At 40.0% G+C, this 24,645-nt stretch overlaps 2 protein-coding genes across 6 annotated transcripts in view; both read left to right on the top strand.

Annotated features, from left to right (window-relative positions):
- INPP4B (inositol polyphosphate-4-phosphatase type II B) overlaps positions 1 to 24,645 on the top strand; it is a 616,104-nt gene that overhangs the window by 42,689 nt on the left and 548,770 nt on the right. The window lies entirely within an intron of this gene.
- On the top strand, positions 14,164 to 16,236 carry LOC308250023 (nucleolin-like; the record flags this gene model as incomplete). The annotated part of the gene is given in 4 exon segments (XM_080672242.1): positions 14,164 to 14,768; positions 14,770 to 15,633; positions 15,637 to 16,188; positions 16,192 to 16,236. Coding segments are annotated over 4 exon segments (2,034 nt in total). The 5' UTR covers positions 14,164 to 14,195.

Raw genomic sequence — 24,645 nt, 5'->3', positions numbered from 1 at the left:
CAGAGAGGAAGGGAGAGGGAGAGAGAGAGATAGAAACATCAGTGATTAGAGAGGATCATTGATTGGCTGTTTCCTGCACGCCCCCTAACTAGGGATCGAGCCCGCAACCCAGGCATGTGTCCTTGACCAAAATTGAACCTGGGACCATTCAGTCTACAGACTGATGTTCTGTCCACTGAGCCAAACTGGTTAGAGCAAGCCTTAGATTTTAAGTTGTTTGAGAGCAGGAACTGGATTCCTCTTTATACCCTCCACAGGATTCCCATGGTGCCTTATGCTTAGTAGATTTTTAATAACATTTTTGTGAAATTGAATTGTTGACATTAGATTTAGGGAGAGTTGAGAAATTATAACTACTGGTAGAGTTTGTGTTTATTTAATTATTTAACCATTCACTGAATAATATTTTGAGGCTTATGATGTGCCAGCACATGTTTTTCTTTGGAGATACACTGGCAAACAAATATAAATATAGGCCCTTATCCTCATGGACTGGGGTGATGAGAGAAAAATGAAAAAATAATGTTAAAAATACTACTAACCAGATGGTCGGATAAATTAATATATAAATCAATGTACAAGAAACATTAAAAAATAATTATTTTATTTTCTAACTTATCTGACATATCCTAAGACAGGTTACCAAGTGTTATAACTTGTAAAGTCATTTACATTTATCAAATCATTCCAACAATTTCAAAATCATTGGTTGATTATGAATTAGTGTCAATGTGATATTTTGTTTGAGGAAGTTGTCAATAGCTCTGATGCCTTTTTCTCAATCATGACAGTGAATCACATGGAACTTTTCCAATGACCTCCTCATTATGCTTCCTCTATTCAGGACTTCTATGTAGTTGGAGGGCAGCTGGCATGATGCCCTTGGCTCAGGATACACACCTGGATGTCAGTGATTCCATTGTGACCTGGACCAGGGAGGCTCTGGGTTAGTCCTCTGTCACCAATACCTTCCCCAGGGCTGCCTTGCCTGCCATCCACACCCCTCCCCCCATCTGTGTTTTACTGCTTTGAGGCAGTGACAGCCATTGCTCTTGACTACTGCCATGGCACCCCTTGGTGCAGGAGGCAGATGTGCAAGTGGATGTAGGGGACACATATTCACCAACACTGCATCTGGTTCCATTCCAGCCTCTACTGCCACTTCTCCATGGCAATATTCTTAGTAACTCCCGATAAGTCAGTAAGTGTAGACATAAACAATTGGATTAGTATTTTAACAACCAGTGCAGGAAAATGTCAGCATTGTAGACTGGTACCTATATACAGTATCTTCAATTTTTAAATTGCTTGAAAAGAGCTCTCTTCTGTCTAGACATGTAAAATTGGGAAGAAATAATGTTAAACTAACGTATCTTTGTTGAATGACAATTTGAAAGACTTTTCTTTTTTTTCATTTTGGGGCAGGAGGATTGGGGGTTGGGTATATATAAAGGATATACATGATAACTACAAGGTTTGGTATTGGAAAATGTCCATAGTGACCTTGGGATCACAATGTTAATAACAGCCTTATATATGAATATATCTATAGTATGAGTATAAAGCTTACAAGCTAGTCAACTATAAATCGAGATGACAGTAAAAGTGTTTGGGAGCCCTAGCTTGTTTGGGTCAGTGGGTAGAGCGTAGACCTGCGGACCAAAGGGACCCGGTTCAATTCTGGTCAAGGGCACATACTGTAGATGCAGGCTCCTCCCCGCCCCAGCCCTGGTTGGGGCCCTTGCAGGAGGCAACCAATCAATGTGTTTCTCTCACATCAATATTTCTCTCTCTCTCTTCCCCTCTCTCTAAAAATCAATGGAAAAATATCCTCAGGTGAGGATTAAAAAAAATTATGTGGCAATTTCTGTTGGTGGTTTGATCATGGATTAGTTGGATAAACATAAAGAATGATAGGGGTTTATGTTTGCATTGTCAAAGGCTATTTCCAAAAGATCTTCACATTCTAGGTTTTCTGGTATTACTAATCCCTAAAGTACTGTGTTTATAGTCTAACTAATTACTTATGCATATGGATTAATCACTTATCCATCTAAAGTAGAGTAGTCTTGTTGCACTGAAAAAAAAGTGGGATCAGGTTCTATTTTTAATTAAAGGTTGCATATTGTTTTCCTTCTGACTGTATGGTTCTGTGAATCTTAAGACAGGTCTATTAAAAATCCCCTGAGAGACTCCTTTTCTTATATATCTTTATCTGACTTTCAATTTTAGAAGTTTTTCAAATTCTCTGTATTTTTACTTTCTATTTAAACTCCTTCAAGCAAGAGTCCTAGAAAGTTTCCTGAAACCCTATTGGGCAGTTATTTTCAGCATTTGTTATTTGGGAAAATAGAAGAAGAAAAAGAAAAACTACTGCTCTCCTGAAGGAAGAATCTAGTTGATAGATGGGTGGCTTGTTTTTCTGCTGTGTGTGTGTGTGTGTGTGTTCTCATGAAGGTGAGTTTCAGGCCTTTGCTGGGTAAATTGCAAGGCCCCCGTAAGGTCTTTGTTTTTAGCTGGTAATGAGAGATAATGGAACTTGGTAACTTAAGTATTTATAACAAAGTTGAAAAATCAAAATGCCATCTCTAGTTCCTATGGAATCCAAACACAGTCAAATAAATTTTGGATAATATATAAGATAAATCTTGGTTTTCACATAAATTATAGTACAAATATTGCCATAGTTAGATAAAATGTTTCAAAGTGCTTAAACTTTAGAGCAGGCCAAGATATAGTCTTTTTTTATTGATGGGTGCTAGGTATTTAGGCCGGCCCCTTTGTTAACATGTGTATACTAACCCATGTACACGCACACATTTCTATACCTAAGCATTTTTATCTATACTAAACTAAACATGATTTCTTGCAGATGACTCCAATTCGGATCCATTGCCCTATGAATCAGTGTAGCCTCCTCCTCTTGCCTATCTGTAAATGCCCACTCCAACAGGGAGAAACCTCGCTCCCACCATCTGCCATGCATCCACTTAATTGTTCTGTTCCCTATACATGTATACTGTGTCAGTCAGGATTGTTAACTTGTGCCCATATGAGAAATAACTTGATCAACTGGAATACAGGGCGCTTCCTTTTCCTTTAGTCTTCCAGACTGCACTCATTTCCAGAGTCACTTAGGTCAGCATCTTTGCCCCCAACCACATTCAGTGAATGTTTCATGCACTTAGAATACATCTAGATTCTCTTATCACAGTCCATATTGCTTCCTTGTATCTCCTGATCTCCAAAATGATTTATTAAAATTTTGTGTACATTAAGGTTCACTCTTTGTGTTATGTTATATCGATTTGGAAAAATGCATAATGTCATAAATCTGCTATTTTTCTATCATACAGAATAATTTAATCACCGTAAAAATCTTATGTGCTTTACCTATTTATCCCACTCTGTCCCCTTCAAAATCCCTGACAACCATTGATTTTAAAAAGTATCTCTAGTTTTGCCTTTTCCAGAATATCACATAATTGGAATCAATCAGTATGTATCCTTTTCAGGCTGACTTCTTCCACTCAGCAATATGCACTTAAGGTGTTTCTAGCAGTTTATGCTTCAGGTAAGCTGTCCTTGGCTGTGGTTCTCTGTATTTGCCTGTCCTTACAGATTTTGGGTTGGCGGTTTGCCCTACAACCTTAATTCTCTCATTGGTCTAAGAATAGTTGTTGATTTTTAGCTTTTAAAGCTTTTTTCTTGCTCTAAGCATGGGAATCATGACTTCTAAGCTCTTCAGATACGGGAGCTAAAACCATAGTTTCTGGCATTTTTCTTAGCCTTAAAATCTTGAAATCTTTTTTTATTAGAAAGCAATTTACCTTTTATTCTTTATAGTCCAATGATGTACCTTTATGATCTCCCAACCATTCTGCCATTCCTCTCACCTCATTCTACAGTGAATATTTGCCACCCAGACCCCATGCTTCAGGTGCTGAGTCCACCTCAGTCACTGGTAACAACGTGGTAGGGAGGATTGTGAGAAAGCCTGTAATATGCTTCATGGAGCATTTTCACACTTTCTATTCTATCTAATGCATATTTTCTATCATTTTAATGTTTTACGGAGTGTACAGAGGTTTCTAAATGTCTGTTTATCATAATCCTAATGTAGCAAAATGTGATGTTTAAAAAATGAATCTTGCACAATGGATGCATAAAAATGAAACTTGAGGACTAAAAACTGAGAAGAGGGGAAAGGAAGCCAGGTCAATAAAAATGGTCAATGCATGGTGCCTCAGTCTTCCCTCTAACACAAATATTACTAATATGGAAGATATCCAACTTAATTTAAAATAACATTGCTTTATAAAAGGTTAACAATACAAAAAGAAGAAATACGTCATTGCAGCTGACACTGACTAACAAGCAAAGTATGGCCTTTCTTTAGTAATTCTTTTAAGGGCGATAGTTAAATTCTTATTGTTAATGCTTATTTTCTCATGCAAAGTCCCTTTCCATGAGGTTTTCTTTTATTGTTACATTTGTTTATGTTTAAGATTGTAATGCCAATGGTCTACACCTTAAACGAGGACTTACATCCTAATTTATAAAGATTCATTCTCATTGATTCTATAGATTCTTTCTCCCTTGCAAAATCTTCCATCCAATCTGATTTTTCTCTCTTTGTTTTGCTTTGTACTTCTCATATTTTATTAAATTTTAAATGGGAAATGCTTATCTAATCTAACCACAACCATCCACTTCATATTTGCATCTTATCTATGCCAGTGACTGGCCTGGGTGTTTCTGGTGGCATGAAAATCACTTTCTTTATAAGATGACCCATTCCACATTGAGCAACACTGGCCGTAAGGAGGTTTCTTCACATAATGATGGAAAGGTGTTGCCTTTTGTTCCTATCTACACAGAGTGGGGGTCTGTTCATAGCAGGACAACCAGTGGGGAGGAGGTCAAGCCTACTTGTGAGAATAGGACAGTAGGAAGGTGACTCACCAGCAGAGGGAAACTCCTGAGGGACAGGCAGAGTGCAAGTTATTTGTTTTTTAAAAAATGTATTTTTATTGATTTTAGAGAGAGAGAGAAAGGGAGAGGGATAGAGAGAAACATCGATTGATTGTCTCCCTCACGCATCCCGACCAGGGATCGAACCCTCAGCCTGGGTATGTGCCCTGACCGGGAATTGAACCAGTAACCTTTTGGTGCATGGGATGATGCTTAACCAATTGAGCAACACTGGCCATGATGCAAGTTATTTCTTTTATAATTGGAGGGAGAAGTGCCCACCTATTCATCCCTATGGGATAAATCTCTAAATGAGCAACCTCACCATCCTCCTGCTTCCCTAACAATCCCTCTTACACCAACACCCAGTCCTGACGCACCAGTCCCACCACTGTCTTGTTGAAATCTGCCAAGTTTTAAGAGTGTCTCACATGCACATAAAGAACCACAGCAATGCTACTGTGCATTTTTTAAAGCACTTTTTAGCTCACAAATTCAGTGAGTATTATGAGATTGATTTATCTGAAGCCTCTATCGTCTTGAGATAAATGAACTCATAGGCACTATCTATATTCTCATTAATTTTATATTCGCAACCAAAAAAGAAACCATCGCACAGCTTCTGACACCTTTATGAGAAGTACATTAAGATCAGATTCAGTCTAGACAGAATCGAATTTTGGTTTAAACTGAAAATTGTTTTTCTAGAGTATATTAATGCCTTAATTCTTAGTGCCAAATGTATGTGTCCTCAGCATGTATCAAGTCAAATGTAACTTTGCTTTTCTGCCCTATCTCCATCACATTTTGTGTTTCAAATATGTCTATTGATTCTAACCTGAACATTTATTTGACCCTACCTCTGTCTCTTAATCCCTCTGATATTCAACCTTAGTTGAAACTGTGATTACCACTCTTCTGAAATTTTATTGAAGGTCAGAGAGGAGGAAGCCTACTGCATTTTATCAGCTGTGAAGATGCAAATACTTAGCTTTGTGGAATTGACATTAGTAGGCTGTGGAAATAATGTTCACTTTAAAGAAAAGATGTAATTCTCTCTGAACTGAACCTGAACTTATTTAAGCTGTCACTGAGTTGCCAGAAGTTGCCCTGTTCTTTCTTTCTCTGCTGTGAATATGAAAGTAATGAGGTTTACTTAATAAATAGGATCTCAAGAGAGGGAATAATGGCGGCGGAATAGACAGACGGGTTCCGAGCCTTGTCCCGGAGCAGAAAGAAAGAACAGCTGAGGGACGCACAAGGAGTGTTTGTTGGCTGGTTGGGAGACAGCTGAATTCCAGAAGGAGGTGGGGGACTGCTGAACGGGGTTCCCCTGACCTGGCAGCACCAACTGCGGCTGGGTCCCCTCCCGGAGCTGCGGGCTTGGACGCGGAGTCTGCGCCATCTTGATCCGGAAAGTGGAGCTTATCTGAAGCCTGAGAATCCACAACTGCGGCACCCCAGGAACAGCTGCGAGCCCCAGAACAACGCTCCCCAACTGGCGCAAGCACACGGGTTCAGAGGAGCTCTACACTCCACCACGGAAAGGTCAGATTTCGCCTGGGATAAGGTGAGGTCTCTGGTCCCGGCGGGAGAGAGGAACGCGCGTTTTGCGGGAGCTGGAGGACCAGGGAAGTCTGTGCCTAGAAAAGTCCGTGGCTGTAGGGGCTGGCGTGATCTGTGATTGTGGAAAGGGGTCCTCAGAGCTGCTAAGAGAAGGGCACTCTAAAAAGCAACCCATTTTGATCTGAAGTGCAGGGACACCCTAAGAATTTCAGGCTGTCCAGACTTACGCGCAGCCCGTGCGCTCCCTTTGTGCCTGGGTTTACTCGCAGTCCTGGAGTTCGCACACTTGGGCTTTTTCCTCTTCAAATCCTTGCTTCTGATTACTAAGCCCAATACATAGGATCACCCAGTTGGGGACACCCTGGGAGACTGCAGGGGAAAGTTGTTTTTCTGGAACCTGGGGATCGGAGCGGGGAGTGACCATCAGAGAGTCAGCTCTGAGGCAGACCACGCCCACAGGCCGGTGGCAGTGCCACAGGGAAAGAAGGCTCTAACACTGCCTAGAGAGGCCATAGATAGACCCGGAAGTCAATCCAGAAACACTGCCACCCAGGGGCTGAATCACAAATTGACTCTTGCGTAATCAAAAATAAAGGAATACGAGAAATTAAGACACACCGCCTGCTTAAAATCAGGACTGGCTTACAACACCGAAGAGCAGTGGATCGCAGGGAACTGCAATACTGTCTGGACTGAGAAACAGGCGTGCCAAACAGAAAAACAGAGGAAGTGAATGACCTTCACTACTTCACATTTTATTTTTACCTTTTATTTTTTTATTTTTTTATTTTTTTTTATTTTCATTTTTTGCATCTTTTAATCAAGAAACTTTTTTTTCTTTTTTCATCACTTGATTTTACCTTTTTAATGATTACATTTTTATTTTCAATCCGTATTATTACTACTGCTATTTTATCTTTTTTTTTTTAAAGTGTCATTTTATTTTCTCTTCATTTTATTTTGGGATTAGGGTTCTACATTCTATTTTTTATCTTTCCTTTAGCATCGTTTTACTCTATCTCAACTCTACCTTTAGGCCATCACTCTCTTCCCAACCTCCCCCTTTTCAGTGTCCTGTTTGTCTTACCCTTTTACTGCTTTAGATTTTCCCTATTCTTTCTGTTTACCCCTTGTTAAAATTTCACCCTACTTACATATCTAATCTCTAATCCCCTGCTCCAAGTCCACATACACCTCTCCCTTCGCTGTCTGAGCTATCCATAAACTTGTCCTTCTCTCTGTCCTTTGGTTGTTGTTTGCTTGAATGTAGATTATATCCAATTTTTATGCTGTTTTTGTGAGATTGTTTTGCTTATTCTTCTTTTGTTTATTTTTTTGTTTGTTTTGTGCTTCAGCTTTCCCTTGCCTCAATCCATATTAGTTGGTGTTGTAGTTTGTATTAATCCCCAGGCACTTGTTGCTGGCATTTGCTGGGATTAGTGATTGTTCTATCGGAGTTTTATCCCCAATATATATAGTCTGTTCCCCTTTCTCTCTTAGTCACTTTCTTGTCTCTCTTACTTTTTTTTTCTCTTTACTTTCCCTTTTCCCAATTTCATTTTCACACTCCTTTTTTCTTTCTTTCTTTCTTTCTTTCTTTTTTCCTCTTCTTCTTTCTCTCCTATCACCTAATTTGCCTTTCTCTGGTGGTCACCTTTATTGGAGGTTATTAATATCGTGAATACATTCCTGTTCAGTGCCTTGTGAGTTGTACCTGGTAGTGCTGTATTTTGTGCCTTTAAATCAACCCAGGAGAGAGAGAACTACATAACCAGACACCCAGAGAAGAGAGACCATGGGGAGACAAAGAAGCAGCCCGCATATGAAAGAAAAGCAGGCATCACCAGAAAAGGAAGTAAACGAAATGGAGGCAAGCAACCTTCCAGAAAAAGAATTCAGAGAAATGGTCATAAGGTGGCTGAAAAGAATGGAAGACAAATTCGACAATATGAGCAAGAACCAAGAGGAAATGAAGAAGAACCAAGAAGAAATGAAAAATGTCATCGCTGCTGTAAAGAACTCAATAGAAAGCATCAAGAGTAGACTAGAAGAAGCAGAGGACCGCATCAGTGAGCTAGAAGACAAGATGGAAAAAAATACCCAAGAAAAGCAACTTCTAGAAAAAAAAATTAAAAGGCAGGAGGAGAGTCTAAGGGAACTTTGGGACAACACGAAACAAAACAACATCCGCATAATAGGGGTTCCAGAAGGAAAGGAAGCTGAGCAAGGAATAGAAAACCTCTTTGAAGAAATAATGACAGAAAATTTCCCAGATATAGGGAAGAAAAAACCCACACAAATCCAAGAAGCTCACAGAGTCCCAAGCAAAATGAACCCCAAAAGACCGACGCCAAGGCACATTATAATTAAATTGGCAAACACCAACGACAAAGTAAGAATCTTAAAAGCAGCAAGAGAGAGACAGAAAGTTACATACAAAGGAACCCCCATCAGACTAGCAACTGATTTCTCAACAGAAACTCATCAGGCCAGAAGGGAATGGAATGAAATATACAAAGTCATGCAAAGGAAGGGGCTGAATCCAAGAATACTGTACCCAGCAAGGCTGTCAATCAAAATTGAAGGTGAAATCAGGAGCTTCACAGACAAAAAAGGACTAAGGGAATTTATTACCACCAAACCAGCAATGCAAGAAATGCTAAAGGGTCTACTGTAAAAAAAAAAAAAAAAAAGAAAGAAAGAAACAGGAAGCGAAGAAGTAACACAGGGGTAAAGAATAGGAATGGCGACAAATAAGTACCTATCAATAATAACTTTAAATGTAAATGGATTAAATGCCCCAATCAAAAGACATAGGGTAACAGATTGGATAAGAAAACACGACCCATATATCTGCTGTCTACAAGAAACCCACCTCAGAAAAAAAGACGCACACAGACTGAGGGTGAAGGGATGGAAAAAGGTTTTCCAGGCAAATGGAACTGAAAAAAAAGCTGGGGTAGCAATACTTATTTCTGACAAATTAGATCTCAAACTGAAGGACATAACAAGAGATAAGGAAGGCCATTTCATAATACTAAAGGGAGCAATCCAACAAGAAGAAATAACTCTGGTAAACATATATGCACCCAATACAGGAGCACCCAAATACATAAAAAAAACTCCTGGAGGATATTAAGGGAGACATTGACAGCAATACAATCATAGTAGGAGACTTTAATACCCCACTATCACCATTGGACAAATCCTCTAAACAAAACATCAGCAAAGAAACATCAATCCTAAATGACTCACTAGACCAGATGGAATTAATTGACATCTTCAGAACATTTCACCCCAAAGCCACAGAATATACATTCTTCTCAAGCGCACATGGGTCATTTTCAAAGATAGACCATATGTTGGGACATAGGCAAAGTCTCTTCAAATTCAAGAAGATAGAAATCATATCAAGCATCTTCTCAGACCACAGTGGCATAAAACTGGAAATCAACTACAATAAAAACAACCCAAAGAAATCAAACACATGGAGACTAAACAGCATGCTATTAAACCATGACTGGGTTACCAGAGAGATCAAAGAAGAAATAAAAAACATCATGACAACAAATGACAATGAAAACACTACAATCCAAAATCTATGGGACACAGCGAAAGCAGTCTTGAGAGGGAAGTTCATAGCTCTACAAGCCTACTGCAAAAAACAAGAAACAGGGGTAATAAATTACCTAACCCAACAACTCAAAGAGTTAGAAAAAGAGCAACAAGAAAAGCCCAGTGTAAGCAGAAGGAAGGAAATAATAAAGATCAGAGCACAGATAAATGACATAGAGACCAAAGAAACAATACAAAAGATCAACAAAACCAAGAGCTGGTTCTTTGAAAGGATAAACAAGATTGATGAACCTCTAGCCAGGCTCACCAAGAAGCAAAGGGAGAGGACCCAAATAAACAAGATCAGAAATGAAAGAGGTGAAATAACAACAGATCCCGCCGAAATACAAAGGATTGTTAAAAAATACTATGAACAACTCTATTCCAACAAACTGGACAACCTGGAGGAAATGGACATATTCCTAGAAAAATATAACCTTCCAAAACTCAATCAGGAAGAATCTAAACAGCTCAACATGCCAGTAACTATGGAAGAAATTGAAGCAGTCATCAAAGAGCTTCCGGCAAACAAAAGCCCGGGGCCAGACGGCTTCACAGGAGAGTTCTACCAAACATTCAAGGAAGAACTAAAACCTATCCTCCTCAGACTATTCCAAAAAATTCAAGAGGAAGGAACACTTCCCAGCTCCTTCTATGAAGCCAGCATCACCCTAATACAAAAACCAGATAAAGACAACACAATGAAGGAGAATTACAGGCCAATATCCCTCATGAATGTAGATGCCAAAATCCTCAATAAAATTCTAGCAAATAGGATCCAGCAGTACATCAGAAAGATCATACACCATGACCAAGTAGGATTTATCCCAGGAATGCAAGGATGGTTCAATATCCGCAAATCAATAAATGTGATACATCACATAAACAAATTGAGAGATAAAAATCACATAGTCATATCAATTGATGCAGAAAAAGCATTTGACAAAATCCAACACCCTTTCTTGATAAAAACTCTCAACAAGGTGGGAATAGAAGGATCATACCTCAACATCATAAAAGCTATATATGATAAACCCACAGCTAACATCATACTCAATGGGCAAAAACTAAAACCATTTCCCCTAAGAACAGGAACAAGACAGGGATGCCCACTCTCACCACTCCTGTTTGACATAGTACTGGAAGTATTAGCCACTGCAATTAGACAAGAAGAAGAAATAAAAGGCATCCAAATTGGAAAAGAAGAAGTAAAGCTGTCCTTATTTGCAGATGACATGATATTGTACCTAAAAAACCCGAAAGACTCCATCAAAAAACTAACAGACTTAATAAATGAATTCGGCAATGTAGCAGGATACAAAATTAACACCAAGAAATCTATGGCATTTCTATACACCAACAATGAACTTACAGAAAGAGAGACTAAAAAAGCAATCCCATTTTCCATCGCACCAAAAAAATTAAGATACTTAGGAATAAACCTAACCAAGGAGGTAAAAGACCTATATGCGGAAAACTACAGGACACTGAAAAAAGAGATAGAGGAAGATGTAAACAGATGGAAGAACATACCATGTTCATGGATTGGTAGAATCAACATCATTAAAATGTCCATACTACCCAAAGCAATCTATAGATTCAATGCACTCCCCATTAAAATACCAACGGCGTATTTCACAGACCTAGAAAGAACTCTCCAAAAATTCATCTGGAATAAAAAAAGACCCCGAATAGCCACAGCAATCCTGAGAAAGAAGAATAAAGTAGGAGGGATCTCAATACCAGATTTCAAGCTGTATTACAAAGCCACTGTCATCAAAACAGCCTGGTACTGGCACAAGAACAGACATATAGATCAATGGAACAGAATAGAGAATCCAGATATCGACCCAAACCAATATGCGCATTTAATATTTGACAAAGGAGGCATGAGCATACAATGGAGTCAAGACAGTCTCTTTAATAAATGGTGTTGGGAAAATTGGACAGATACATGCAAAAAAATGAAACTAGATCACCAACTTACACCATACACAAAAATAAACTCAAAATGGGTACAGGACTTAAATATAAGACGGGAAACCATAAAAATACTAGAGGAATCCACAGGCAGCAAAATCTCAGACATATGCCAAAAGAACTTTTTCAGTGATACTGCCCCTAGGGTAATGGAAGCCAAACAGAAAATAAACAAATGGGACTACATCAAAATAAAAAGCTTTTGCACAGCAAAAGAAACCATCAACAAAACAACAAGAAACCCCACTGTATGGGAGAACATATTTGCAAATGGTATCACTGATAAAGGTTTAATTTCCAACATCTACAGGCAGCTTATACAACTTAATAAAAGGAAGATAAATGATCCAATAAAAAAATGGGCAACGGACCTAAATAGAAGCTTTTCGAAAGAAGACAGAAGGAAGGCCAAGAGACACATGAAAACATGCTCAAAGTCACTAATTATCCGAGAGATGCAAATCAAAACAACAATGCGATACCATCTCACACCTGTCAGAATGGCTATCATCAACAAATCAACAAACGACAAGTGTTGGCGAGGATGCGGAGAAAAAGGTACCCTCGTGCACTGCTGGTGGGAATGCAGACTGGTGCAGCCACTGTGGAGAACAGTATGGAGTTTCCTCAAAAAACTGAAAATGGAACTCCCATTTGACCCAGTAATCCCACTCCTAGGAATATATCCTAAGAAACCAGAAACACCAATCAGAAAGGATATATGCACCCCTATGTTCATAGCAGCACAATTTACAATAGCTAAGATTTGGAAACAGCCTAAATGCCCATCAGCAGATGAATGGATCAGAAAACTATGGTACATCTACACAATGGAATACTATGCTGCCGTAAAAAAGAAGGAATTACTACCATTTGTAGGCACTTGGATGGAATTAGAGAACATTATGCTAAGTGAAATAAGCCAGTCAATGAAAGAAAAATACCACATGATCCCACTCATTTGGGGATAATGAAAAACATTATAAACTGATGAACAAAAAGATAGTTACAGAGGCAGTAAAGCATCAAACAGACTGTCAAATTACAGTGGTAAGGTTAGGGAGAGGTGGGGGAAATAAGAGATCAACTGAAGGACTTATATGCATGTATATAAGAGTAACCAACGGATGCAAAACATTGGGGGGTGAGGGCATATATGGGAGTGGGGTGGGGGTCGGGGGCAATGATAAGATATGTACACATATAATACCTTAATAAAAATTTGAAAAAAAAAAAAAAAAAAAAAAATAAATAGGATCTCATTTCTCTAAGGAGTACTGTGAGCTGTGGACACTTGGCTGGAGGCTTTGCTTCCGGCTCAACTCCCCGGGGTCTAGTTTTTTGTTTTACTCCGTTTGTGCTGTCTGCCCTTGGGACCCGACATCAACACGTGGTTTTCATGGTGTTCTAACTTTCTTTTCATCCTTTCTAATTGCTTTCTTTCCTTATTTTTCTTTTTTTGTTGTTCATTTTTACCTCAGTATAGTCAAAGTCTACTTTTCTGTTATTTGAAAGTCAAATATAGCCTCCTGATCTCTTAGATGGAACATGGGCCAACCTGTCATGGTTTCTGCCATGACTTTTAATCAATGAACATGAAACACAGGAAAAGAAGGAGGGATGACACACCCATATTGACCTCAGTGTGCCCTGTTGGTACAAAATAATAATAATAATAATAATAATAATAATAATAATAATAATAATAATATCTGGGAAACAAATTTATAAGAATAGAAAGAAAAAATTCCGCTAGAATAATGAACGTATATTACTAAGGCATCATTTTCTTTTTTCATAATTTTTGGTCTGTACTACTGATGGTTTAAAATGCTGTAGATTCATGAAGACCCCCAAATAATGTGGAGTTTGTATTCCAAAAGTTTATAAATGCCTTACATAATTAAAACACGGCTACCAGAGTCTCAAGCTCTAGCTGGTAGCGAGACGTACGCGCTCCGGTTCTTCAGTACCAGCGGCCGCCATCGAGGCCGTTTGATTCCTTTGGGCACATCTGCACCACTCACCCACCACACACTCCACCGTCATAAGCTGCCGTCATGGTGAAGCTCACAAAGGCTGGTAAAAATCAAGGTGACTCCAAGAAAATGGCTCCTCCTCCAAAGGAGGTAGAAGAAGACAGTGAAGATGAGGAAATGTCAGATGAAGAAGATGAAAGCAGTGGAGAAGAGGTTATCATTCCTCAGGAAAAAGGCAAGAAGGCTACAACTCCAGGAAAGAAGGGGATGGTTTCCCCAACAAAAAAGATTGCGGTTGCCACACCAGGCAAGAAAGCAGTTGTCACCCCTGGCAAAAAGGCAGTGGCTGTGCCAACCCCTGGCAAAAAGGCAGCAGTTACATCAGCCAAAGCATTAGCCACACCTGGTAAGAAGGGAGGCACACCAGGCAAAACATTGGTAGCAACCCCTGGTAAGAAGGGAGCAGCCACCCCAGTCAAGGGAGCAAAGAACGGCAAGAATGCCAAGAAGGAAGATAGTGATGAGGATGACGACTATGAGGAAGATGAGGATGAAGATGAGGATGAATTTCAGCCAGCAGTGATGAAAGCTACTGCTGCTGCTCCTGCCTCAGATGATGAGGATGATGACAAAGATGAGGATGAGGATGATGACAGAAGAAGATGACTCTGAAGAAGAACCTATGGAGATTGCACCAGCCAAAGGCAAGAAAGCTCCCGTAAAAGCTGTTCCTGTGAAGGCGAAGAGCACAGCTGAGGATGAAGATGAAGAGGATGATGAAGAGGATGAAGAGAACGATGAAGATGAGGAAGAGGAGGAGGAAGAGCCTGTCAAAGAAGCACCTGGAAAACGAAAGAAGGAAATGGCCAAACAGAAAGCTGCTCCTGAGGCCAAGAAGCAGAAAGTGGAAGCCACAGAACCAACTACGGCTTTCAATCTCTTTGTTGGAAACCTGAACTTTAGCAAGTCTGCTCCTGAATTAAAAACGGGTATCAGTGATGTTTTTGCTAAAAACGATCTTGCTGTTGTGGATGTCAGAATTGCTGTGTCCAGGAAGTTTGGCTATGTGGATTTTGAATCTGCTGAGGACCTGGAAAAAGCCTTAGAACTCACTGGTTTAAACATCTTTGGCAATGAAATTAAACTAGAAAAACCAAAGGGAAAAGACAGTAAAAAAGATCGAGATGCAAGAACACTTTTGGCAAAAAATCTGCCTTATAAAGTTACTCAGGACGAATTAAAAGAAGTGTTTGAAGATGCTATGAAAATCAGATTAGCCAGCAAGGATGGAAAAAGTAAAGGGATTGCTTATATTGAATTTAAGACAGAAGCGGATGCAGAGAAAACCTTGGAAGAAAAGCAAGGAACAGAAATAGATGGCCGATCCATTTCTCTGTACTGTACTGGAGAGAAAGGTCAAAATCAAGACCATAGAGGTGGAAAGAACAGCACTTGGAGTGGTGAATCAACAACTCTGGTTTTAAGCAACCTTTCCTACAGTGCAACAGAAGAAACCCTTTAGGAAGTATTTGAGAAGGCAACATTTATCAAAGTGCCCCAGAACCAAAATGGCAAATCTGCATTTATAGAATTTGCTTCATTTGAAGATGCTAAAGAAGCTTTAAATTCCTGTATTAAAAGAGAAATCGAGGGCAGAGCAATCAGGCTGGAATTGCAAGGACCCAGAGGATCGCCTAATGCAAGAAGCCAGCCATCCAAAGCTCTATTTGTCAAAGGTCTGTCTGAGGAGACTATGGAAGAGACATTGAAGGAGTCATTTGATGGCTCTGTCGGGGCAAGGATAGTCACTGACCAGGAGACAGGCTCTTCCAAAGGGTTTGGTTTTGTAGTCTTCAATAGTGAGGAAGATGCCAAAGCCGTTAAAGAGGCCATGGAAGATGGTGAAATTGATGGAAACAAAGTTACTTTGGACTGGGCCAAGCCTAAGGGTGAAGGTGGCTTCGGGGGTCGTGATGGAGGCAGAGGTGGCTTTGGAGGCAGAGGTGGCCAAGGTGTATTTGGTGGCAGAGGCTGGAGAGGTTTTGGAGGTCGAGGAGGCTTCCAAGGAGGCATCTGAGGAGGCAGAAGAGGAGGAGAAGGAAAGAAGACAAAGTTTGAATAGTTTCTTCTATCCCCGTCTTTCCCTCTTCCATTTGAAAAAGAAAGGACTTTGGTGTTTTTACTCTGTTACCTGATCAATGACAGAGCCTTCTAAGGACATTCCAAGACAGTATACAGTCCTGTGGTCTACTTGGATATCCATTTAGATAACATTTCAAAGGAGATACCCTGTTGGTTTTGATTGGATATAAGTATAAACTTTTTAAAGAGATGAGTGGTAGAGCTAACCTTTATCTGTAAGTTTTGAATTTATAGTGTTTCTTCCCGCGTACAAAACCATTTTTTTTCCCCTACAAATAGTTTTTTTGTGTGTGTGTTGGGGTATAAAGGAAAGCAGAATGTTTTATCATAATTTTGCTTCAGCAGCTATGGGACAAATTAAAAGTTCTAAACTCTGGTAAAACACACACACACACACACACAAAAAAAACACAAAACAAAACAAAAAAAACAAAAAACAAAAAACACACGGTTACCAAGGTTTAGGGTGCCAGGTTAGCCCACAAAATGCCATCACATTATACTAAATCTAAGTTATAATTTTAATAATTTCAATACTTACAACTGGCATTTATAAAATTGTCTCAGAAAAAATAATTCTGAATTTAATCTTAAGCTGCTGGGGACATTTGGCTGTGATTCTGTTAGTGACCAAGTTGGAGTGGGCTCTTGCGGTGGTCACCTAGAAATTAGGAGCATATTAACTCTACTTAAGCATATAGTAAGTTACCTATCCTGTTTACATAAAATAAGTTGGGCCGAAACCGGTTTGGCTCAGTGGATAGAGCGTCAGCTTGTGGACTCAGGGGTCCCGGGTTTGATTCCGGTCAAGGGCATGTACCTTGGTTGCGGGCACATCCCCAATAGGGGGTGTGCAGGAGGCAGCTGATCGATGTTTCTCTTTCATCGATGTTTCTAGCTCTCTATCCCTCTCCCTTCCTCTCTGTAAAATATCAATAAAATATATTTAAAAAAAATAAGTTGGTAATTCAGCTTACTCCTCCAAGGTTGCATTGGTTCTTGTACTCATGGGAGTGGGCAAGTGTGAATGTTCTGAATGTAGACCATCAGCCCTCTTATTGTGTGCATGAACAGATCTCTGACCCAATATTAAAAGTCATATATTGCCTGAAGAAAAATTAACATGATGGAGAGGTTAGGGAGTAGCAATTTGTAAAAAGCTATAGACACATAAAAAATGATATAGAAAACAAGCATAACCCTGTCCACTTTTAGAAGGCAAACTGTATGGAAATCTCTCCTAAAATAATAAATCCAAACCAAGTAATAGTAGTGAGTTGTATACTTGCCTTATCAGAATCACCAGAGAGCCTTTTCCTGTCTATCTACGTGCTTGAATTCGTATAGCTCTTCCTTCCGACTCCAACACTTACCCAGCTGAGAACCTGCACTGTGATATCTCTGATCCCAGGCAGAGTACGCCATATTGCTCATGAATAACAGATGGGAGTATGCTCTCCTAAATAGTGGATTATAAGATTAGGGTAATAAAATGACAAACATCTATTTTTGCAAATGTTGAGATGTTTTCAAATTTGTGCTGTAAATCTTTATGTAACTTACCAATTTAAAAAAATAATAGAGTAGGAAGAAAGATCTGAAAACAAGTAACAATTCTCAAAAGAAATCATCATCTTTTGGTTTTACCTGTGACAAGTGTGTCTTAGGACAACTGAAGTTCCTATATTATCTGTGTTTGGAAAAATAAAAGGATAACAAAAGATGTGTATGTTTGAGGCTGATGTTTCAATAATAAGCAGACCCAAAGGAAGATTTAAAAAGCGAGTATTTATTGAGTACCTAAACTAGACCAGGAACTTCCACATACACACATTTCACACTATTATTTACTGCCAGTTATTGCATGCCATTTTCTACAGACGAGTACACTAAGGCTCAGTTTGAATAATTTGCTGAAGGCATATTGAATATAGTAGTTGCAGTTGCACAGTGCCCTGTTCTTAGATGGGTCCAATGCTTTGTGTAATGCTGTGCTGTCATCATCCTGTAATTCTTTAAAAAATTTGAAAGGGGCCCCACCCTTTCATTTTGTACTAAGTCTTAAGAATTACATAGCTAGTCTTTCTCACAGGTTATGCCAACATCTTCCATGGAGGTCCCTAAAGACATACACTGAAAACTCCTAAGCCTAGTAAGACAGACTAAGAGAAGGAGTGGTAGGTAGCTCCAGGGGCATGGATGGCAAGATCTTTGTGTTCTGGAATCATTATATTGGGCCTGGGGGACAATATTTGGTGCCTCTCTTAGAAGAAGTATCATGGCCTCATATGATAGTATAAGTGGTTTCTGGGTACCAATGTAGCTTGATTCTTTATATGAATTTTCTGTTGCTGTGTAACACATTACTACAGACTTAGTGGCTTAAGTCAACACATACAGTATTATTATCCCATAGTTTCTGTGGGTCATGAGTTTGGGAAGGCTTGGTTGGGTCTTCTGCCCAGTGTCACCAAGGTGTAATCAAAGTGTTGGTTGGGTCTTCTGCCCAGTGTCACCAAGGTGTAAACAAAGTGTTGGCAAGGTGTAATCAAAGTGTTGGCATTCCTATCTGGACCTCAGGTTCTCTTCCAAGCTCATGTGGTTGTTGGAAGAATTCAGTTCCTTGGGATTGTGAACTGAGGCCCTAGGGGCTAGACTAGAGTAGGCTTCCCAGAAGCCACCCACAGTTCCTTGACATGTAGCTCTTTCCATAGACAGTTCACACATAACTTCTTCTTCAAGGCAAGTGGGGAGTCTGTCTGTCCCCTCTCTCCAGTCTGCTACAATGTAATCAATGTATTACTGAGAGTGACATTCTATTACCTTTGCCATATTCTATTGATTAGAAGCAAGTTACAAGGGGAGCAGTTTACACAAAGACCTTAACACTAGGAGGTGAGGACGATTTGGTGTCACCCTAGAGTCTGCCCATCACATATAAAAGTCTACAGTTATAGAACACTCTGCCTAGGTGGGCATCTTACTTCACTCGGATTACTAGACCACCAAACTTGGGATATACATCCATGAGATATAAGGAAGGCAATATAGATATTCACTCCTATCTATACTTCTGTCTTGTACATTTTTTGCATTGCCTTTTGATACTTAAGGAATAAATCAGATTAAAAGTAGCCTTTAACTGAGTTCTAATCATTATTCATGATCTTCCTCAAACTCAGGCCAGAATCAATGTGTCTGCCCTCAGCTCATTAACTGGCAGGTCTGGTTTTGTGTGGCTCTGAATTTCCTACTCTTCACTGGCATATACTCATGTCTTCTGGCTATGAAATTTATATGTTTTGGGGGGGCCATTTTGAATAAGAGAATATAAAATCATTTACAAAATTAGATACACATTGAATATTTGGAATGAGAGGTCACAACAAATTATTCAAACCTTGGAGATCTAGGTCTTTTTTTTCTGAGGTCTCTAAGTACTTTGCCAGAAATGCTTTCTAATTGCAGCCTGGTTTCCTCCCATTCACCTACGATATCCTATAGCTCCTGGTAACTGTCAATATCCAAGGGAGGCAGTGCAAGTGATGGTCCTTGGAGCTTCATTAGCTTCCCTGGAAATGTGCCTCTGCTTCTCACTTTATTCTCACTGATCAACAAGTGGTTCATGGACAAACAGCATCATCACCTCTTAGAGCTTGCTAAAATGCAGAATCTCAGGCCCTATCCACACCTTCTGAAAAATATCCTGCATTTTAACAAGATCCTGGGTACTTTATATGCACATTAGCATTTGAGAAGCACCACGATATACTGCATACTGAGCAGCATTGCTTCCCCTGTGGGCTACACCTAATCTGTTTTTTCTTGGCCAGGGCAAGTGGGTAATAGACGTTAGCCCACACCTGGTAGCAATCTTGACAAGAAACAGTAAGAGCATGTCAAACTGCTCTAAATTAATACAAGTCTCCAGGGTCAGACAAATTACATCCGTGGGGTGCAGAAAAAAATTATAGCTGTGATTAGAGAAGCTCTGTTAGTAATATCTGAGGAATCACAGGGAACCAAAGAGACACCTTTCTTTTCAAAGAAACAAAAGATAAATTCTGAAAATTACTAGGTAGTGAGTCTGGTGACAATTTCCTATGAGATTCTGAAAGGAATTATTAAACAGGTAAATTGTCAGCTCTTAGAAATAAAATGGTGACCACCAGAAATCATGCCTACTTAACTTCATTTGTTTTTCTTATAATTTATTTTGAATATGGGGGAAGCCTGGGCAAAACTATATGTATGATGGTTTTGATTTTAGGTAGGTATTTTCAGGTCTTCTAATGATATTCTTATAGGCCATATGCAGAAATGTGGTAGTGATAAGAGCACAGTCAAATGAATCCGTGGTTGGTTGATTGATTATCTCCTTTGAATTGAATCACAATTAGTAAGAGGAAAGGAGTTGATAGTGGGTCCCTATATCAATCAGAATTCAGTCATAAAGTGGAATCCCTGGGATTGATATGAAATAAGGCATTGATTACAGAGCTTTGACCTTATGTCATTGTGGGAACTTGTTAAAGTGTTTCTATAGGGCTCTTGCTTTTGCTGGGCCTGAAGTCAGCACCACAGAACATCAAGAAGAAAAGATGGATATGGAGGGGGATAGCAAGGACAAACTGGACCATACAAGGAGGATAGTCTGGATCCTGCATCAGACTCCAAGTTTCCAATTCCGATGATGCAGGTATCTGGCAGGAGAAGCTGAGGCTGAAGCAAACACCTGACCTAGGAGTTGGAGAAGCGGAAGGAGCATGGCCCTGCAGCTGCCGCATGCAGCGGGGTCAGCCAGCAGGTTCATAGCTGACCTATCTGTAATCGCTGCAGAAGTGCATGGCCAACACCAACCTTTCAAACTTAAATATGGCCACTGTTCCACTTTTGCCTTCCAGTCTCACCTAAATTTCTCTTGTGACCAATCTTAGCTCAGAACCATGAACACACCTACCCCTTAGTTCTTGGTTTCCTATGCCATTATGCAATATAAAAACAAAACAAAACAGAGCATCTAGGAAAAATGGCTTATTTTATATATGGGGCAGAAGATATGCAAGGTGAGCCCAGAGAATCTTGTAGTGACTGAAAGTAAGGAAGTATTTGAACAGACACATAAATAAACTAAGTCAAACAAACAAAACTCCTCAATGATGGAGGTATTTTAAAGAAATACAAGAGTCAACTGAAATAGCTTCCAGTAGCTAAAGCTTATACAATTTCAGCAACAAAATAAATAAACAGTACTGGATTATAATCCAAAGTATAAAATAAATCAAGAGTCCATACATATAATACATATATCACCTAAGAAATAAGTAAGTGGGGGACAAACATCCCATACAAAATGAGTTGTAAATAATCTATGTTGATATTCCATACTCAAGGAGATGTAGCTTAACTACTCATTCTCTAAATATGGGCTCTGCATTTTTTCCAAGAATACAGTATGGAAAAGAGAGTGAAGGTCAGTAACTTTACAGTGGAGAAACCTGACAAACCTCACCAGGTGATCAAGGTCAGCATTAACAGTGATGTCATGTTCCCAGTATGTACTGTGAATATGAAAATATTTCTTTACCTCTGTGGTCTCTTTCCCTAAGCCCATAACCCCAGTGTAATCATGAGAGAAACATCAGACAATTTTGACTGAAGGACATTCTACAAAGTACTTGACCAATATTCCTCAAAAGTATCAAGGTATTTAAAAACAAGGAATATCTGATAAATTGTCAGAGTCAAGAGGAATGTAATGTAATGTTATATCTAGACAGGCTCTTAGGTAAAAATTAAGAAAATCTGAATAAAGTATGGAATTTAGTTATATATTGTATATAATGAATCAATATACATAGTAATATATACAATATACTAGAGGCCCAGTGCATGAAAATTCATGCACTGGAAGGGGGGGTTCCCTCAGCCTGGCCTGCCCCCTCTCACAGTCCAGGAGCCTTCAGGGGTGGGAGGCTACCCCCCGATCAGGGGAAGGCAATGCCCCCATCACACCTCTGCTGCTGCCACTGCTGGTAGCACAAGCCTCAGCCGGCCCTGGTTACCTGAGTCTTGGGCAGCCTGGGTGGCTGGACAGCCGCCATCCGAGGCTTGCCTACACCTCGGGCCAGCCCTGGGCAGTTGGGGGGCTGAGGGAACTGGGGGACACCGGAGGCAGGCGCGTGGGGCTGAGGGGACTGGGCGCCACCATCTTGTGGCTGTGGGCGCTGCTATCTTTGAGGGTTTGACAGTCAATTAGAATATTCCCTCCTTATTGGCTGTGGGTGCTGCCATCTTTGTGAGGGCATGATGGTAAATTAGCATATTCCCTCTTTATTAGATAGGGTAGTGTATCAATATAAGTTCATTGTGACAAATATTCCGTATTTTTTAAATAAATTGTTTTGTTTTTTAATTTAATACATCTTTATTGTTCAGATTATTACAATTGTTCCTCTTTCCCCCCCCCCATAGCTCCCCTCCACCTGGTTCCCACCCCACCCTCAGCCTTTACCCCCCAGCACTGTCCTCATCCATAGGTGTATGATTTTTGTCCAGTCTCTTCCCGCACCCCTCACGCCCCTTTCCCTGGAGAATTGTCAGTCCACTGCTTTTCTATGCCCTGATTCTATTATATTCACCAGTTTATTCTGTTCATCAGATTTTTTATTCACTTGATTTTTAGATTCACTTGTTGATAGATATGTATTTGTTGTTCATAATTTTTATCTTTACCTTTTTTTTCTTCTTCCTCTTCTTAAAGAATACCTTTCAGCATTTCATATAATACTGGTTTGGCGGTGATGAACTCCTTTAGCTTTTTCTTATCTGTGAAGCTCTTTATCTGACTTTCAATTCTGAATGATAGCTTTGCTGGGTAGAGTAATCTTGGTTGTAGGTTCTTGCTATTCATCACTTTGAATATTTCTTGCCACTCCCGTCTGGCCTGCATAGTTTCTGTTGAGAAATCAGCTGACAATCGTATGGGTGCTCCCTTGTAGGTAATTAACTGTTTTTCTCTGGCTGCTTTTAATATTCTCTCTTTGTGTTTTGCTCTTGGCATTTTAATTATGATGTGTCTTGGTGTGGTCCTCTTTGGATTCCTTTTGTTTGGGGTTCTGTGTGCTTCCTGGACTTGTAAGTCTATTTCTTTCACCAGGTGGGGGAAGTTTTCGGTCATTATTTCTTCAAATAGGTTTTCAGTATCTTGCTCTCTCTCTCTTCTTCAGGCACCCCCATAATTCTGATGTTGGTACACTTGAAGTTGTCCCAGAGGCTCTTTACACTATCTTCATATTTTTGAATTCTTTTTTCTTTTTGCTTTTCCGGTTGAGTGCTTTTTGCTTCTTTGTATTTCAAATCTTTGACTTGATTCTTGTGATCCTCTAGTCTGCTGTTGGGTCTCTGTATAATATTTTTTATTTCAGTCAGTGTATGCTTAATTTATAGTTGGTCCGTTTTTATATCCTCGAGGGTCTTGCTAAATTTATTGGGCTTTTCTAGAAAATTCTTGAAAAATCTTATAACCATGGTTTTGAACTCTATATCCAGTCATTTGCTTTTCTCCATTTCTTTCATTTGTGATTTATTTCTTTGTCTCTGCATTTTGGCTGCTTCCCTGAGTTGATAGTGGCTTTGTGTGCTAGGTGTCCTATAGGGCCCAGTGGCTCAGCCTCCACAGTTACCTGAGGTCGACACTCTTGGTGCACCCCTTTGTGGGCTGTGTGCACAGTCTTGTTGTAGTTAAGCCTTGATTGTTGTTGGTATCACTGGGAGGAACTGACCTCCAGGCCAATTGGCTGTGAGGATCAGCTGTGTCTACGCTGGGAGAACTTCTGTGCTGGAGACACCCTTATGAGACAAGACTTGCAAAAGCCTCTGTGCTCAGCTTGGATGGGGCGGAGTCTCAGGGCGGAGTAGACAGCATTGGTTTCCCATCAGCCCTGCCCTAAAAGGCCCCTGTGTCTCAGTGTCCCGTGGTAATCATTGTAAGCACCTCTGAGAGAAAGCCGCCCTTGATTTCTGCCCGCTGCCAGACAGTCCAGTTTCTCCCCGAATGAGTCTGGGTCCCCAGATTCTCGCCTGGAACTGGAGTTCAGTGCAGTCGGGAGCTTTTGTCTCCCTCCCACCTGAGAAAGCCAGCTTCATACTCAGTTGCCAGTCCTCTCCACGTGCGTGTCTCAATACCTCTGCCTCCTGCAGCTCCTCTGAGTCTCAGTGTGCATTTCTCTTTCCTTCTAGTTGTAGAATTTACACTCAGCCAGCCTTCCTGTGGTTCTGGATGATGTCCGTTTTGTCTTTTAGTTGTAGTTTTGAAATTGTTGTGAGAGGCAGCAGTTCAGGTGTTTACCTATGCTGCCATCTTGGTTTCTCCCTTAAAGAAATTTTT

The sequence above is a fragment of the Plecotus auritus genome (genome assembly GCF_963455305.1).
Source record: "Plecotus auritus genome assembly, chromosome: 6".
Taxonomy (NCBI): domain Eukaryota; kingdom Metazoa; phylum Chordata; class Mammalia; order Chiroptera; family Vespertilionidae; genus Plecotus; species Plecotus auritus.
The sequence above is the reverse complement of the archived record's forward strand: the minus strand, read 5'-3'. Positions and strand labels throughout refer to the sequence as shown.